The following is a 15,045-nucleotide window of genomic DNA, read 5'->3' as shown; positions in this document are numbered from 1 at the left end:
TTCTGGATGGCTGTGGGCTGACTGCGTTTGTCCACCTCAGTTTTCTCATTCTTCCAAATCCCACTATTTAATTATTATATATATATTTTTTTTTAAGATATCAGGGTGGTTGACTTGGTCTTGAAATCTTTTCTGCATTCTCTCTCTGAAAAATCTTTTTCCTCCACCTTTTTTTTAAATTACTTACTATGAATTACCCTTTAAGCTAACTTTGCAAAGTCACTGCATGTCCTTATTTCCTCATGGATCTATTCTGTCCCCAGCTGTATTATTCTACATATTGGCTGTGGACTTGTGGAATGTCCTGTGTGAAATGTGTTGCAGCAACATGAAGTCTGACTCTGGGCAATATCTCCTAGATGATGCAGAGAAACTTTTAAAAACATCAGTGAAGAAATGAACACACTAAAGTGCTCCATTTTGGACCATTATGTGCTCTATGGATGTTGCTTGGGCTTGAAACTAGCAGAGCTCATAATTTTTTTAATATGTTTATAGGTTCTGTGAAAAGTCTGAGCTTAGAGTTGTTGACAGTATGCACCCAAAAGTGCAGCAATAGTGTGTTCTTCTTTCCCACCATCAAACAGAAGACTTGCTCAGATTTTCTTGTGCTTTTCTGGCTCCAAAGAGATCTCTAATCATGGGTGTTGGTGTTTAGAAGAATTTCCATCAAAGTAACAAGAGGCATTTTTCACAGAGCTGAAGGTAACGAGCTGGTTCAGCACTAGCAAAAGTGTTTCACTGGGTGAGAGATTCCTGCTTTTGTCTCCAAGGTCAGACTGTTGCTTTTTTTGTTGGTGGTGGTTTGTTTTTTGGGTTTTTGAATATAAATCTGACATCCCAAGGTTACGATCCCAGGGTTACATCCCTGGTTCCTTGGGTGTGATTTCTGGTCGGAATGTGGAATTAGCAGCTGCTGGAGCATCACTTAATGGGATTTACTCCCCCCTAACTCCCCTAGGCCAGGTTGGATGGGCCCCTGAGCACCCTGATCCAGTGAGTGCCCTCCCTGTGTGGAACAAGATGATCTTTAAGGTCCCTTGCAATCCCAACCATTCTGTGATTCTGTGCAACTGGAAATGGCCTGTCCTCAAAGGACACCCAGGAGAACATCGCCTTCTCCAATGCTGATTTCCCCGAAGAAATCCGTGTGACTGAATCTCTTGGTCTTTCTTGCACAGGCAGGGACCCTACTTATTGATTTCTGTCAAGAGCCATGATAATTGCTTCCTTGGAATTCCACAGGACTTCTGCTCTTGGCCCCACTTCGTTCATGAACATTGGCCAAGCAAATGCTGGGTCTGGGGTTGTATTACAAGATACAACCAGGAGTTACACAGCAATCCCAGGAAGAGAACACTTGGCTGTCTTGCATTTGTCCAGTCCTTGGTGTTTAAAATGATTGGAAAACCCAAATGTACAAGACCTAGAAATCAGCTGGATTTCTGCAGCTGGAGCTGGTGCTGGAGTCATTCTTCCTCAGGGTCTTTTATTATAACATACCAAGCTCCTTCTCAGGATAAGTCTCCAAAGTTAATGTCCTATTATCTCATGTCATAATCAGGAGCTTCTAGTTTTCTTTTGTAGATGTGCTCCTGATGTTGGTGTAGAAATGAACAAAACTGAAAGCAACAAGCATGACTTTAGTTTTGTATTTGTTTCCAGTTCATTTTTTAATCTCTTCCATGTTCTCTTGATTTGAGAAAGTAGTTCTCCTGGTGGATGTTATGTCTCTTGAGCTTCCAGCTGCTTTTCTGGGACATAGCCACCCAATAATCTCCTTGGGAATAATTGCTGGTGTCTTTTCGGATAATTCTTGTGAAAGGTGACAAACTGCTCGCCACAGTGAGATGTTAATAACACAGAGCTGCCCTTTGTTTGAAAGCTGGTGCAGAAATTACCCCATGCAGTTGTTGGAAAATCAGACTTGTGATGGTAAGAAGTGAGGAATGGATCCATTCATTTGCATATAATTCCAGGCCTTTTGTGTCATCTTTTGTGTGAACCATACAATTTCCATTGCAGTGGGGAACGTGTGCTCATAATACAGAGGGACAGGAACATGGGCTCGCTCTCAGCAGGAGTCAGGGTTAAAGACATGTCATCTGCTGAAAGGGAGGAAAACATGGTCTGCAGGAACTACATCGAGAGAAACAGCCATGGATAATTAATGAATCCAAGTTATTACACCAGCTCAGGGGAGACCATGCATCCTGGTGTCCCCTCTGAGTAGGCATCAGAAAAAGGGAGGAATCTGTGTCCTTCTAGGGGTGTATTGAGCTGAACTGTCCCTGCATCTGCCCCGAATCACAACCAAGACTTGCTGCATATTTTTATTGTAATCAGAGGCTCCTTTTACCAGCCAGATCCACTGCAGCTGTCTGAGGTGGACCATCTTTCTCTGTGGCACTGAAATTAAACTCTTAAAAACTCTTTAGACTGCAGCTGACTAGCATGTTCCCAGTGTAGGTTTCTCAGCTTTTTCATAAAAAGATGATGTTTTTTTGAAAACAAAGGGTGTAGGTGTCTCTGTTCTCTTGTGATTTAGAGTCAGAGAGGTCCATAAGTACTTGTTTTACCTTTTTTGTTCTCCCTTCTCTCTTTCTAGGTAGCTAGGTCTCTCTGAGTAGGCAGTCAGTCCCAATGATGAACTTTACAATTGGAGCCTTAGTGCCCATCTTCCAAAATTTCTAATAAAATTGCATGAATATTTAATACCCAATTATTAAATATTTAAAAATTGAAAACTGAACTGCTTTGGAAGTCGGCACATGATGAATAATTCAGGATCAGGAGAGGAGGCTTGGCATTTGGGCTGAGACAGATGTTACCTTTCCTGTCTCCCTGCCCAGACACGGTGTCCTCCAGCCTTAGCATAGTTTGTGGACATTGCTTGGAGACATCAAGCCTTTACCTCTTGGCCAAGAGCATCAGCACAAGGTTAAGGGAAAAAATAACCCTCCCTCATCCATAGTAACATATCAGACTCCTGCAATGGAAATAAAAGCTCCAGAGGCTGGAATAACGTGATTGAAAGCCTGGTTATCCAGGAGATGGCTCTGTTTCCAAACATCTTTCATGCTCCAGGGAAATAAGTTTTCTTGTCCTTATATCTGTGTTACAATCCTGCAGTTCTGTTGTTTGAAAGTCCTTTTCCCCCTCTTGCTCTGCTGCTGCTCCACACTGAACCCATGCTCCGTTCTGCTCCAGCACGAGCATCTTTAAAGGATTGTTTTCATAAAGTGGACACCAGATAATGAAGTAGAACATGAAAAATATGCCAATAAAAACAGGGCAGAACCTGCTATCCCGTGAGAGGTGGTCTGGGGCACTCGGAAGAGTGCTCAGAGGAAACATCTGATGTGATTCTTGAGCAAAGTGCCTTCGGGTCCTGCTGCCAGGAGCACAAAGAGCAGGGAGAAGGGTTTGGGAAAGATTTGACTAGTTGGCATCCAGAGAGCTTTCAGGCCAAGGGCAATACATTTGCAGAGCCAACACTTCAAAACATTATTAAGGGGATAAACTGGGGAAAAAAATGATTGAATAGAAAGAGCGAGCGGAGGCTTTTAAGAGCTTAATTTCCTTTGGAACAGAAGCCCTAAAACAAACCCCACAATCTTCTGCCATTAAAAACACAAGTAAGGTGGCGTGCTGCAGAGCCTTGCCTTTCTCTGTTGCAGTGCCTTTGTGTTCTCCTCCCAGCTGACTGAAGCCTGTGCATTTTCCTGGCTGTGCCCCGCAGGCTGCGCTCAGCGCCCGTGGGGCCATTGGCTGACCTTTCTGAGCCACCCTGCCTTGGGGACAGGGCACAGTGTCACAAAAAAGGGACTTCTGGAGATGGGAATGGGGTTGTAAAGACTATGAAGAAGTCATTATATAGCCAGAAGGGCTTGTTGACAGCCATGCTCCCAAACAGTCGGGGAGTCTGCAGCATTTAGGGTTTGGTCTGTGCATCCCGAATCAGAACTAAAGGGTATCTGTATGATGTCCTGCCCCATCTCAGCATCTGTCTTACACCACAGAGTTACTTGGCAGTGCCTTTAGTCATGGGAGGAATCTCTTCAGGCATTTGTTAGTTCTGTATTTTGATTATCTGCCTGCAAAGCTACAAAATTGTTGTGTTGTGAGCACAGATTTTGCAGTGGAGGGAACAGAGGGAGACAAGAAACTGTAAGTAACATAATCTTGGACACTACCACTGAGTCAAAATAGCGTTTTCATGAGTCTCAGCATCAGAATTTGAGTATAGAAAGTTCCTTGAGTAAGAGCAGAATGGCTTTGCTCCTAGGAAGGCTTGAAATCATCTTTTGCCAGCGGTGGAAAGCTCCCATTCACAGCTTCGGTGAACATCATCAGCTAATAAACTGCGAAGCACTCTCTAATGCATGATTGAATATTGTCCACCCTGTGCTGTGAATGACTAAAACTCCTTCAAAAAGTCTTCACTGTGAGAGGGAGCAAACATCTATTTCTGGAGCTGTTTTTCTCATTTGGTTTAATAGCAGATGTTGGGTGCTGTTTCGGAGGTTTAAATGTGTCCAGTGTTTTGGGGTAGTACTGATAGTAGTGATGTGCCAATGGAAACAAAATAATGGGCAGAGTGCAGGGGAGGTGATAGACAGAGGATAAATTAATCTATTAAATGCTTCTGCAGACCACCCTAATTAACAATGCATATTATATATGTTAATTATATAGTTCTTAGGATTAATCTTTTCATTAGACACTTGGGTGGTTTCAAAGCACTCTTTTTCTTGGAAGCAGCTTCGTGGAGAAGTGATTCTCCTTCATCTGACAAATGATATTATGGCCCTGGTTTTTGCTACCTGACTTCCCTGAACTACAGCCCATGAAAAGTCCCACTGACTTTTTTTTTTCTTTTTAACTCCAAAATAGATTACCTGGAAAACATGTGGGCTGGAAGAGTTATGCCTGATATTTGCTGGCTAGTTCTAGAAGCAGAAGTTAAGCACTTTCCTGTAAACTGAAGTGACACAGTGTATTTGTGTTTTTAAGGTGAGGCTATTTTTTGCATCCGAAGTTAATGACTTGCTCCAGCTCTGGCTGACATCACTTTGTTCTGAGAAGTGCTGTTGGGCTGTAATTGCCATATGGAAGGGAAATGTGGCTGGAGGACTTTAATCATCGTTTGGGAGGTAGAGGGAGATGTCTTCCTGCCTGGGTCACAATTTATGACCAGTGTGACCACCCTAATTTCCAAACTGTTTGTGCCATATCATGCTAATTGATGAAGTCCATCTTGGGCAATAAATAGTTCTCCTGAGGTTAATTTATCCTGTGTCTGGGGTGTGTGTTGCCATCCCCACTGAGTTCTGTATTGCTGCAAGCAGGCTGCTCACACCATTAAAGCTACAGATTTTAGTGGTACCCGGGGTCTCATCACACAACACTGTGCTGCCTCCACTGAGAACAGCTGCAGGGGTGGCTGAGGAGCTCAGCTGAGCTTCCAAAAGCCCACTTCTTTTCTGCCTGCCCCCACTCCAAAACAGCTCTGCCAACAAGGAGAAGAAGGACAGAGAAAGCTGCAAGCAGTGCCCAGGCTGGGATCCCCTGGGAGAGCCTTTTGCTCAGTGGTGGTTCGTTGGCCAGCTTCAGGTGTCCTGGTGAGTTTTGCACCTTGGTGTTGTAATCTCAGCCTCAGCAAAAGGAGGGAAAGAAAAACACTCTTTACTTGATCCTGATCCGTGTTCTGTGTGTAGGATCTGCCAGAGAGAGTTCATGCTTTTCCACAGCTTCCTCTCTCTGGTCCTCAGTGTCCTGCTGCTCTCACCCTTCCAGTGTCCTCTGCTACTTTCTGCAAGTTGTCTGAGGTTAATTAATTATGGACTTCTTTCCAAGAAGTGGTACCTTTGTAAAGGTATGTGGGTTGTCTGAAACGGGGCCTTCAGTCAACCATCTTCAGTGAAGAGAAATATCTGGGAAATGCTTTTTTAGGGGAGAGTTCTTGGGCAGTGCAAGAGCTGCAGCTGGTCGTGGTGGTGGAGATCTTTACTTGTGCTGTGCTGCCTTTGAAAACTCTCTCCAGAGTTGCTGGAAGGGCAAGCTGGTGGCTGGAGGAGGGGGCTGGGAGATGCATTGAACCATATGGTACATACACGGTTTAAAAATACACCAATGTTGACTGATCAAATAAATACCACTTAGGTTTCAAATTGAGCAGCCAGTGCGGTCTGTTGAATATAAAACTCTTTTTACCTTCAAGAAAAGTTATATTTCATGGCTGTAATGTCACAAATTTCAAGTTTTGCAGAGAGCAGTGTGTGAGGCTGCCAGACTGTAAGGTCGAGTAGGGGTGGAGTGGGGCTGTGCAGTCCCACTCCCCCAGGGCATAAAACACGCCTATAAAATCCAGCAAAGAGAATTTTATTTCTCAAAAGCAATGGTCGTAAACTTGCCTACATCAGAAAATGTTCAGCTCTTCTCCTGCTAGCCTTTATTTAACACGATACAATTTATTTTTATGTTGTGCCCTTCACAGAATATCACAGAACTCTTTTCAGACGCTGCTCCTCATAAACTGAGGCTGGCAAAGAAAATTTCAGCTTGGGGTTTGAGCAGGGGAATGACTGGAAGGGTCCCAGGTGCAGAGAGTCACGTGGGAAGGACAGACCTGCAATGGATGGTGTAATTCAGCATCAGTTGGGGGTGCAGGGGGGTGATTAAGGGGTGCCACTGCATGGCAGCAGCTTCTGTAGATGGGGCAGAATAAAGGTAGTTGTGGCCTTGCTGCTTGGAACTGAGAAACCAATGTTCCCTCTTCCCGTTATGGACTTTGTGTGAACAAGGTGGTTCTGGCATCCCTTCTGTGAGCTGGAAACAAAATTTAAGCAATCTCTTGTTTAAATAAAGCATGGTTGGTGATAATGCAGCATCCTCCATAGCACTGCTGGGTGGCGTCTGCCTTGAGGCACCCTGGCACGGTCAGCAGGGACAGGAGTTGATGTGTAAATACTTTATCCTGTGTATGTGGAAGCGAGCGACGCCCAAACATGTCACTAAGGGAAGGTAACCTTTAATGGAGTTAGAAAGGACTGCAGGCCTTTCTGAGAGAGATACATATTAGCTGGATTGCTGCTGAATTAATGCAGCTACATGGCTTGTGGCATCTTTGAGGATGGGCAGAACAGATTTGTATTTTCCTGAAAAAGACTAGTGATACGTTTAATTTCATGCCACTTTTGGCACGCTCAGAGCCACATTGTTTCCTCCTCTTTCCCTGGGGATAAGGTTAAGTGTGAATTTGGTTTTCTTTGGTGTAGAGACTGCTATTGTTATTGATTGACCCGGCTGCACTCAGAGCAAGAGCCAAAGCTGTGGTATTTCCAGGCTGCTCTGAACAGTTTCAGATGTAAGGAGTGTCAAAGCAATGGAATAAAAAGCAGTGACATTTTCAATATGAGACCAAAAAAGCCCAACTCATATTTTATTTATTTATCCAAAATAGTTTGAATTATTCATTAAAGTCAATGTAAGTGTGTGAAAATACAAGGTGTTTCAAGAAGCAGTATCATTAGGAGGAATTAATCATTTGGCAATATTAATTCTCTAACAGATTAATGATTTTTTTTTTTTTTTTCAGTGAGGATATTTTTTCCACATCAAACTCTTTGGGACAGGCAACTTTTTGTACATACTCTCGGCCTGAATACAAAGGAGATGGGAGAGTATTTCTATATATTTTCCTGTTCTCTCTGTTCTCCTTTATTTTTTTTTTTTCAGGCCAGTAGTTACCCCCAGCCAAGGCATGGCCTGCCAAACCTCATGCTTATTTTCTCAGTTCTTATTTGTTTCATTAACCTGGAGATGCTTTGGCATCCCTTCTTCAGGATGAAGGGTGTTTGTGGTGTGACTTTTCCCCATCCATGGCCTCTGCAACTTCTCTCACCTGTTGTGTGCAAGTTGAACAAGGTCAAACACAGGAACGCAGGCTCTCTAAATACAGAGGTTCTAGATTTCAAATACTGTCTTTTAAAGATGTAATTAAACCTAATTCTCCAGATGGCAGGAAAGATCAGAGTGGGTCAAGATGTTCAGTGTTCTGCAGGTGGTAGATAAAAGGGGTGAACACACCAGTGCTGTCACCAGAGCCCTGCTCTGCTACTGCCCCTGACCCATCCCAAAAGGATCTCCCTCTGTTCTGTGGCCTCTGTTGCTGTGCCTTAAGCACTGCTCTGAAACAGCTGAGTTGCACTCTGTGCCAAATGATGACTTTTAAATCAATTTTTCCTGACTGTGCTAGAAATTTGGCGGGAATTAGCGGTATTAGGTGAGGCTTAAGAATTAGCATTGTCACGGCTTTGAATTCAGATGCAGAGCAAACAATGAGCTGCCTCATAGCTTAACATCTTCACTTGATGGGGCACATATTAGAAAGATTAATTACTGTCCCCAAGTCCGTGCATATGCTGCTGTCCTGCTGGCTGGGTGCAGGGAATCTGCAGTGCCACTTCTGTACTTAGACAGATCCATGGTGCAGAGACGCTCCATAGGTACCCAGTGCCTAAAAATATATATTCTATGCCATTTTAGACACCTCAAGGATGCCTGAGACATTGGCCTGGGGCTGGCTGATATCACACAGAACCTGCAGGAAATCTCTTTCCTGCAGAAGCATGGTGGAAAGTTACGAAAGACATCTCAAATGGCTTTGTTTGAGCAGTGGGATCCCACCTGACTTTCCTCAAGTCTCAGTTTACCTTCCTATCAAGTTACTCTTCCATGGATCCTGCTCATGATATGCTTTCTTGGTTGTGTCAGCAGATCCCTCAGTGGAAAGCAGGGGAGCAGTCACAGTGCTGAGTGCTGTCCTGAGTTAAACAGCCCGGGGTTGAATCGCTCCCAGGGGATAAACGCTGCAGGAGGGAGGCACCAGCAGTCGCTGTAGCTGAGCTGCTGAGGGCTGCGGTTTAATTGGGCGTAAAGGAGGAGCAATCTCTGTTTTACAGTCAGGGTTCAATGGGCCTTTCACTGGGGGCAGCTGCACGCTCAGGCACTCCTGTTGTGTCCCTGTGCCTGCTTGGGTTTTTTTCTGCTCTGTCCCTAAGCTAAAGAAGCCCTGCTGGACAAGTGCTGATGGAGTCACAGAAGGGATGACAAGGCTTTATCCCACCCCTGGCTGGCGCTGGCACATTCAGCTGCATCTACATTAGCAGTTCCCGAGTTCAGCACCTTGTGCCAGTGGCTGACACAAGGCATCTCGAACGAGCAGACAAGTTTTTCATGCAGATGAATTCCTCCAGCCAGGACACCAACACTGCCGCAGGCTCTGGAAAGAGGGCCAGGAGGGGAGCGGCAGGGAGGCAGCAAGGGCACGCAGTCGGGGGTGAAGGCTCCCTGGAACTTCAGTTACACTGGAAAGCCCCAGATTTCTTGCATAAAAAACTGATTGTAGTCAAAGTTTTTACTTTCTCACCCTGAGGGTAGTGGAGGGAAGCAGTTGCCATCACTTAGTTGCTGTTGCAGAGTCAGAGGGTTCTTTAACTAGGCCAGTGCTGTTGGGTGGGGGTGAGGATGCTCGTGGTGGCCACTGGCAGGACCAAGTCTGAGAGACAAAACAGTGGAAAGGCACTAACTCTTCATGAATAACAAAAGCTGTTCAAGGAGTTAATGAATTAGGGTGCCATCCACCTCCAAGGTTATAGAAGTTGGGAAGGCAACCTCTGAGATGCGGTAGGAAGAGGCAGATTTACTTTTCCAAGGCTAGGCTGCATTTATTAGGGAAAAAAATATTGCTGTTGGACATGGGCAATATATTAAAGGCAGTGCTGTCTCTGACAGTGACGAAATGTTATTTACCACTGCAGTGTGGTCACTGAATTTTTACTTTCATACATAGGATTTTGTCCTTAACAGTTGCCTAGCTGAATGAAAACAAAGAATATCTAGGTCAGAGCCACCCTTTTACCTCCCAGCTTCAGAGACTGATTACTTGATTAATCAAAGACCAGACCCAGCTGAGATGATGGGGAAAGGGTTGTAACAATCCTGAGAAGGGCTGAGTTAATCACACATTGATGAGCTGCTGTGAGTGGGAAGGTGGTTGGTCAGGCAGAGCCTTTTTGAGCACATGAGAAGGGACTGTGTGTAAGGCACAACCCTTTGGGCCATTAAGAGTGGTTTGGATATTCTCTACTTACTTTACATCCCCCTACAATTGGGGGTTCCCTGTATAGCAGGGTTTTAATGAACCAGCTGGTGATGTTCCCCACAACTGGCTTGCTCCCCTTCATAAAGCAAGATGCGGCTGTGGGGAGGCCCAGAGTAAAGGCAGTCATTGCTTGTACATCACCACCACAAGCTGCTCAGGAAGGTGGAGCTCAATTAGCTGAAGGTAAGGAGCTGGCCAGGGTTAATTCTCCCTGTGTGGATGCTCTCACTCGAAGTAAAGGGACATGCAATTCTCTTCAACCATTAAAGAGTTTCTGTCCTTGCCTGGGGATTAAACTGAGTTGAATTAAGGCCAAAGTACTTCTGGTCAGGGGCATCCTCAGTGGCATTTGGGGCACTTTAACTTAACACACTGAATGGTCCTTTTGTCCCACCTAGAGTGCCTAACTAAAGCAGGAGAGGTGTGACTGGCATTCTCTGGGTGTGTCAGCAGCTGCTCAGAGGTGAATCACTGGCAAGTCCATGGCCTTGCAGTTTCCATCCTACATCCTCCCTGCACTGTGCCTGGGAGGCCAATGGAAACACTTTCCAGCAAATACTCAAGCAAAAAAATTTCCAGCTCACTTGGGAAGCAATAATGTTTTAGTATGGGCTCTATAAACCCAGCCAAAAACATTCCTCATATTCCAGCAGTCACCTTGCACTGAAGTTCCTGCTGTCCTAGTGCTGGACCTGAACTAGCTAAACTCAAGACATATGGGCTACAAATGCTGCAATTATGTCCCTGATCACAGCACAAAGCCTTAAACCTCAGAATGACAAAGAGGTATTCGACTGAGGAAGTCTATTTGTTTGCTGTTAGAGTCAGGATTTTTCCTAACCCTGGACTGCAGTGTTGATAACAAGAGGCTGACTTGAGAGACATCTCTAGTGTATATTAGAGTAAAGCCAATCTCTGTAATTAATGGGATGATAAACTGAGGTTTAATTACTCAGAAGGCACCTTGGGTGAAAGATTCATGGTAATTGTTGTGTATCCTCTTGAAGGATTCACAGTACTGGCAGCTCCCTTTGTAGCAATAAAACACAGGGTGAGTGGCAGGCAGTCTCCCAGGACCTCTCTGATAGGGACTAGTCCAGTTAAGGTAGCAAATGCAAAGAGGCATTGGTGCTCTCTGGGCTTTTAATCACAATAAAAGCCCCTTCCCAAACCTTGAGGGACTCCTAAGCAGTGTGTCAATTTGAGATCAAAGCACTTACCTCAAATCTCCTCCATTGGAGGAGATTTCCCTTGTAGGCAGCTTCCTCCTGATGCAGCCATACGGAGGCGTATTTTGGACCGTTTTTCCACTTTATTGCTTTGTGTAGAGGAGCACCCTTCTCTTGGGTTGAGTGTAGAAAACAAGATGTGTGCATGTAGGGAAATGGATGTTATAGCTTTGAATTTTGGTAATATGTTGTTAAAAGACTGGCTGAGCAAAAGGAAAATCCATCCCACCAAGACATGTCTGCTTTCCTTATTCCCCAGTTTGCTATTTTTTAGTCTGCTGGGGCCAGGAGGAGAGGCATCCAGCTTGCTTGTTTCTTTACTCTGCCTGCTTAATTCACTTTTTAATTAACCTTTTGAATTCACTCAGTCTGGCCAGCATTGTAAGTACAGCACAAGGGCTCTGTGCCGGTGCCATATAAGAAAGTACCCATTTTCTTCCCTTACCCAGAGCTGAAGAAGCAAGTGGAAAGTGCAGAACTGAAAAACCAGCGCCTGAAAGAAGTTTTCCAGACCAAGATCCAGGAGTTCCGCAAGGTGTGTTACACACTCACGGGGTACCAGATCGACATCACCACGGAGAACCAGTACCGGCTCAGCTCCATGTACGCCGAGCACCAGGGGGACTGCCTGCTTTTCAAGGTAGGTCTGTGCACCCCTGGCTGCACCTGCTTCTTTGGGGTTCATGGTTTTCAATGTGCCAGGGTGTATTTTCTCTTTCTCAGGAATTAGACTGGAAAATCACTGCCCCCTGCCTACGTGGCAGAGTGTCCCTCGTGAGGGAAGTAAAGATCCTTTCTTCTGTTAAAAAGTAGGAGGTTTGACATCTGGTCTCCCACTTATATATCAAAGACTGGAGTAAAGAGAAGAGGCTATATATGCGTAATACCTCAGGCATCTGGCCTGGCACTTCACCTTTTTATATTATCAGTTATATGCCGCAGTAATAAAACCTTATGTAACCATCAAGGCTCATCATTACTTCACTATGAGATATATGTCCCTATGTTTTTTTACCATCCTCTAGCTTGTCTGCGTGTCATCATCTTGTCTTTATGTAAATTGGAATCCCTTTTGAGCAGCAACTCATCCTGGTGTGTGTGAAGTGCCATTTATGTGAACAGCACAGATGAGTAGCAATAACAGTCTGTCTTCTGTCTGTCGGGTGCTGTTCTGGTCTGGCTGGGTGGGCTGTGAGGTTGTGGCTTGATAGAGGGGCTGTTTTTCTGCTGTGTTGCCTTCCAGCTGGCAAACTTGGGCTGATGCATTAGAGAGCTGAGGTGTGACATTAGAAGTCACCAAGCTGTTAAGTCCTGTCTTTACGATGGTTCAAGTGCCAACAGCCCAAGTTTACAGGTCACTGGGAGAACTTTCTTCTTCTCCATGGTAAACACAACAGCACTTCAAATCATGCCTCCCACTGATCCTCCCTAGGGCAAATCTCCTTTTTGAAAGGTTTTGGAGTCGTTCAGTACAGGAGGGAACTCTACAAGCAGGAAGTGGGGAAGTTCTGTTTCTGCAGACCTACAGCTGTGTGCCACACGTGGATGGCTGCAAGATTGTTTCTCTCCATACCAGGACAAACATTTTCCTGTTCTGCAACTTTAGAGCCTCAGGAAAAAAAATAAAACAACTAAAACCCAACAAATAAAGCAAGCGAGGGTGTGTATAAGACAGCACGTAGGATCTTTGGTAAAACTAGGAAAATATCCCCAAAACAGTCATATTGCTTGGCCTTAGGAGAGTTCAGGACTACCTGAGACACATGGCAGCAACAAAGGAAAGCTCAGTGCCCAGGGAAGAGAATAATTCTATTGGTTTTAAGGTGCTGCCATTGAATCCCAAAAGCAGTGCTCTGTTGAGATGGTGCAGTGCTGCTCTAACACCTCCAGAGACCTCTGCTCACACCTGTAGTGGTAAATATTTAGTGTATGATACTTCAGCAGACTCCTGGAGATGTCTGTTGGATGCCGTGGCCAGACAAGTTGCAGTTTTTTCTGCACCACAGGAGAGTTGCCATGCCTGGAGAAAGTTAAGAAAATGTGAGAAAATTGTATGTTGGCCACATGAACCAGAACTGGTTGGCAGCTCAGGAGCTTCTCTCCAATAGGAGCAAACCCTCCTTCATGAAATGGCAATATAAATAACTTATATGCAGGAGAGGGGATAATAAAGTACCGAGAGAGATTTCTCTCTGTACACATTCTTCCCGCTTTCTCTTCTTCCCTCGAGTGTTTATTCCCAAGTATGTTCCGAGGAGGGAAGTGAGTGTCACCAGGTAGAGAAGATCTTGCATTTCCTAGAGCCAAGGGCGGGTCATTTATTGATTCTTGGAATTCCTCAGCCTCCCTGACCTCACCACCTCTCCGGACAAGAGGAGCAGATTTGCAAATTAGAACATGAACAAGAAAATTTCCGTCTCTTTCTCCCTGTTCAGCAGATCGCAGACAATTCCCACCGACTGCAGCTTTGAATAGTAGTAGAATATAAACAACAAATTATTTCCTTGCTGAGTCCAGGCAGCTGGTTCTCATGTATGTATGAAGGCTTGAATCCTGACTACAGCTTCCAGCAGGGTTGTGCATTTATGCTGTGGAATTTCTGAGCCGTAGCAGACTGTGGGTGTTTGTGTGCATTTCATTAACCCAGAGAGGTCACAAAGCGTGGATGCTATTTGTATTTATTCTATTCAAGCAGTTTATGGAACAGGGTCTATATAATTAAACCAGAGAAGTCCCTTGGCACTTTACAAGCTTCTGTAGTTCGGCTGTAAACTTTAAAAGCATATTTCAGTAGCACTGCTGGTGGCATTTAATTTTAAGTGAGGGATGCAGGAGGAGCTCCTGTAATGTAACCCCTTCAAAGCTAAATGAAGATGAAAGATATGCTTGGTTTTCCTGGCCAAGGTGTGCTGTTACTCTAGTGGAGCTTATTATCTACCTGCTGTATGTGTCCAGCCAGTTTGCATTAATTTGGATTACAGCTCCAGTGAAAGGGTTAATCACAGTGCTGTGCTGGGAATGTCAATGACTGCATCCATAAATGAGCACTGAATTCCAATGAAACCATGCCAGTATTTATTGGTGATCCCTATCAGTGCAACAGATGAGCTCATCAGCTTGAAGGATGTTCCAGTGATTTTCATCCCCTCTGTGAGTGCGTGGGCAGAAAGGCACATCTCAGGCTTCACAGCGCGCTCCCGCTTGTTTGCTCCTTTTTATTGTTTCAATTAAACGCTGTGGAAAGCACTGTTACAGATTTCTCACCAGGAGTTTAGACTCTTGACGATTTTTTTTGTGGGCTGTAATGCACTGTACCTCCTGGGGCACTTGACAGGTTCGTATTCCATTCCCATTGCTGCTCCATTAGATGTGTCCAGCCATGGCACAGATTTTGTGTTTTCTGTGGTGTTTCACTGGTGTGTCTAGACCAGCCCACCCATCAGATATCCAGGAACTGCATCGACTGCCTTTGTAACAAGCCATTAAAGATATCTGTTAGAACAAACAAGCATTGCAGGGGAGCCTCCAGATCAGCTTATCCGGCTCGGAATGAGGCGGTGGCAAATCAGGCTGTCATTGCCTGGCCAGGTGTACATTGTGCTGTTTATCCTTGTCTCTGGCTGGGTCCTGAATGGGAGTAAGGAAATG

General features: G+C 44.9%; 1 protein-coding gene across 3 annotated transcripts in view; it reads left to right on the top strand.

Moving 5' to 3' along the window:
- MAD1L1 (mitotic arrest deficient 1 like 1) overlaps positions 1 to 15,045 on the top strand; it is a 349,137-nt gene that overhangs the window by 246,761 nt on the left and 87,331 nt on the right. For all 3 annotated transcript variants that reach the window (XM_010392404.2, XM_019281689.2, XM_019281688.2), the window contains one exon: positions 11,847 to 12,037. In XM_010392404.2, the coding sequence (XP_010390706.1) occupies positions 11,847 to 12,037 (191 nt within the window). The remainder of the gene's footprint in view (positions 1 to 11,846; positions 12,038 to 15,045) is intronic.

Source organism: Corvus cornix, chromosome 14 (genome assembly GCF_000738735.6).
Source record: "Corvus cornix cornix isolate S_Up_H32 chromosome 14, ASM73873v5, whole genome shotgun sequence".
In the NCBI taxonomy this organism is placed as follows: Eukaryota; Metazoa; Chordata; class Aves; order Passeriformes; family Corvidae; genus Corvus; species Corvus cornix.
This window is presented reverse-complemented; position numbering and strand designations above follow the sequence as displayed.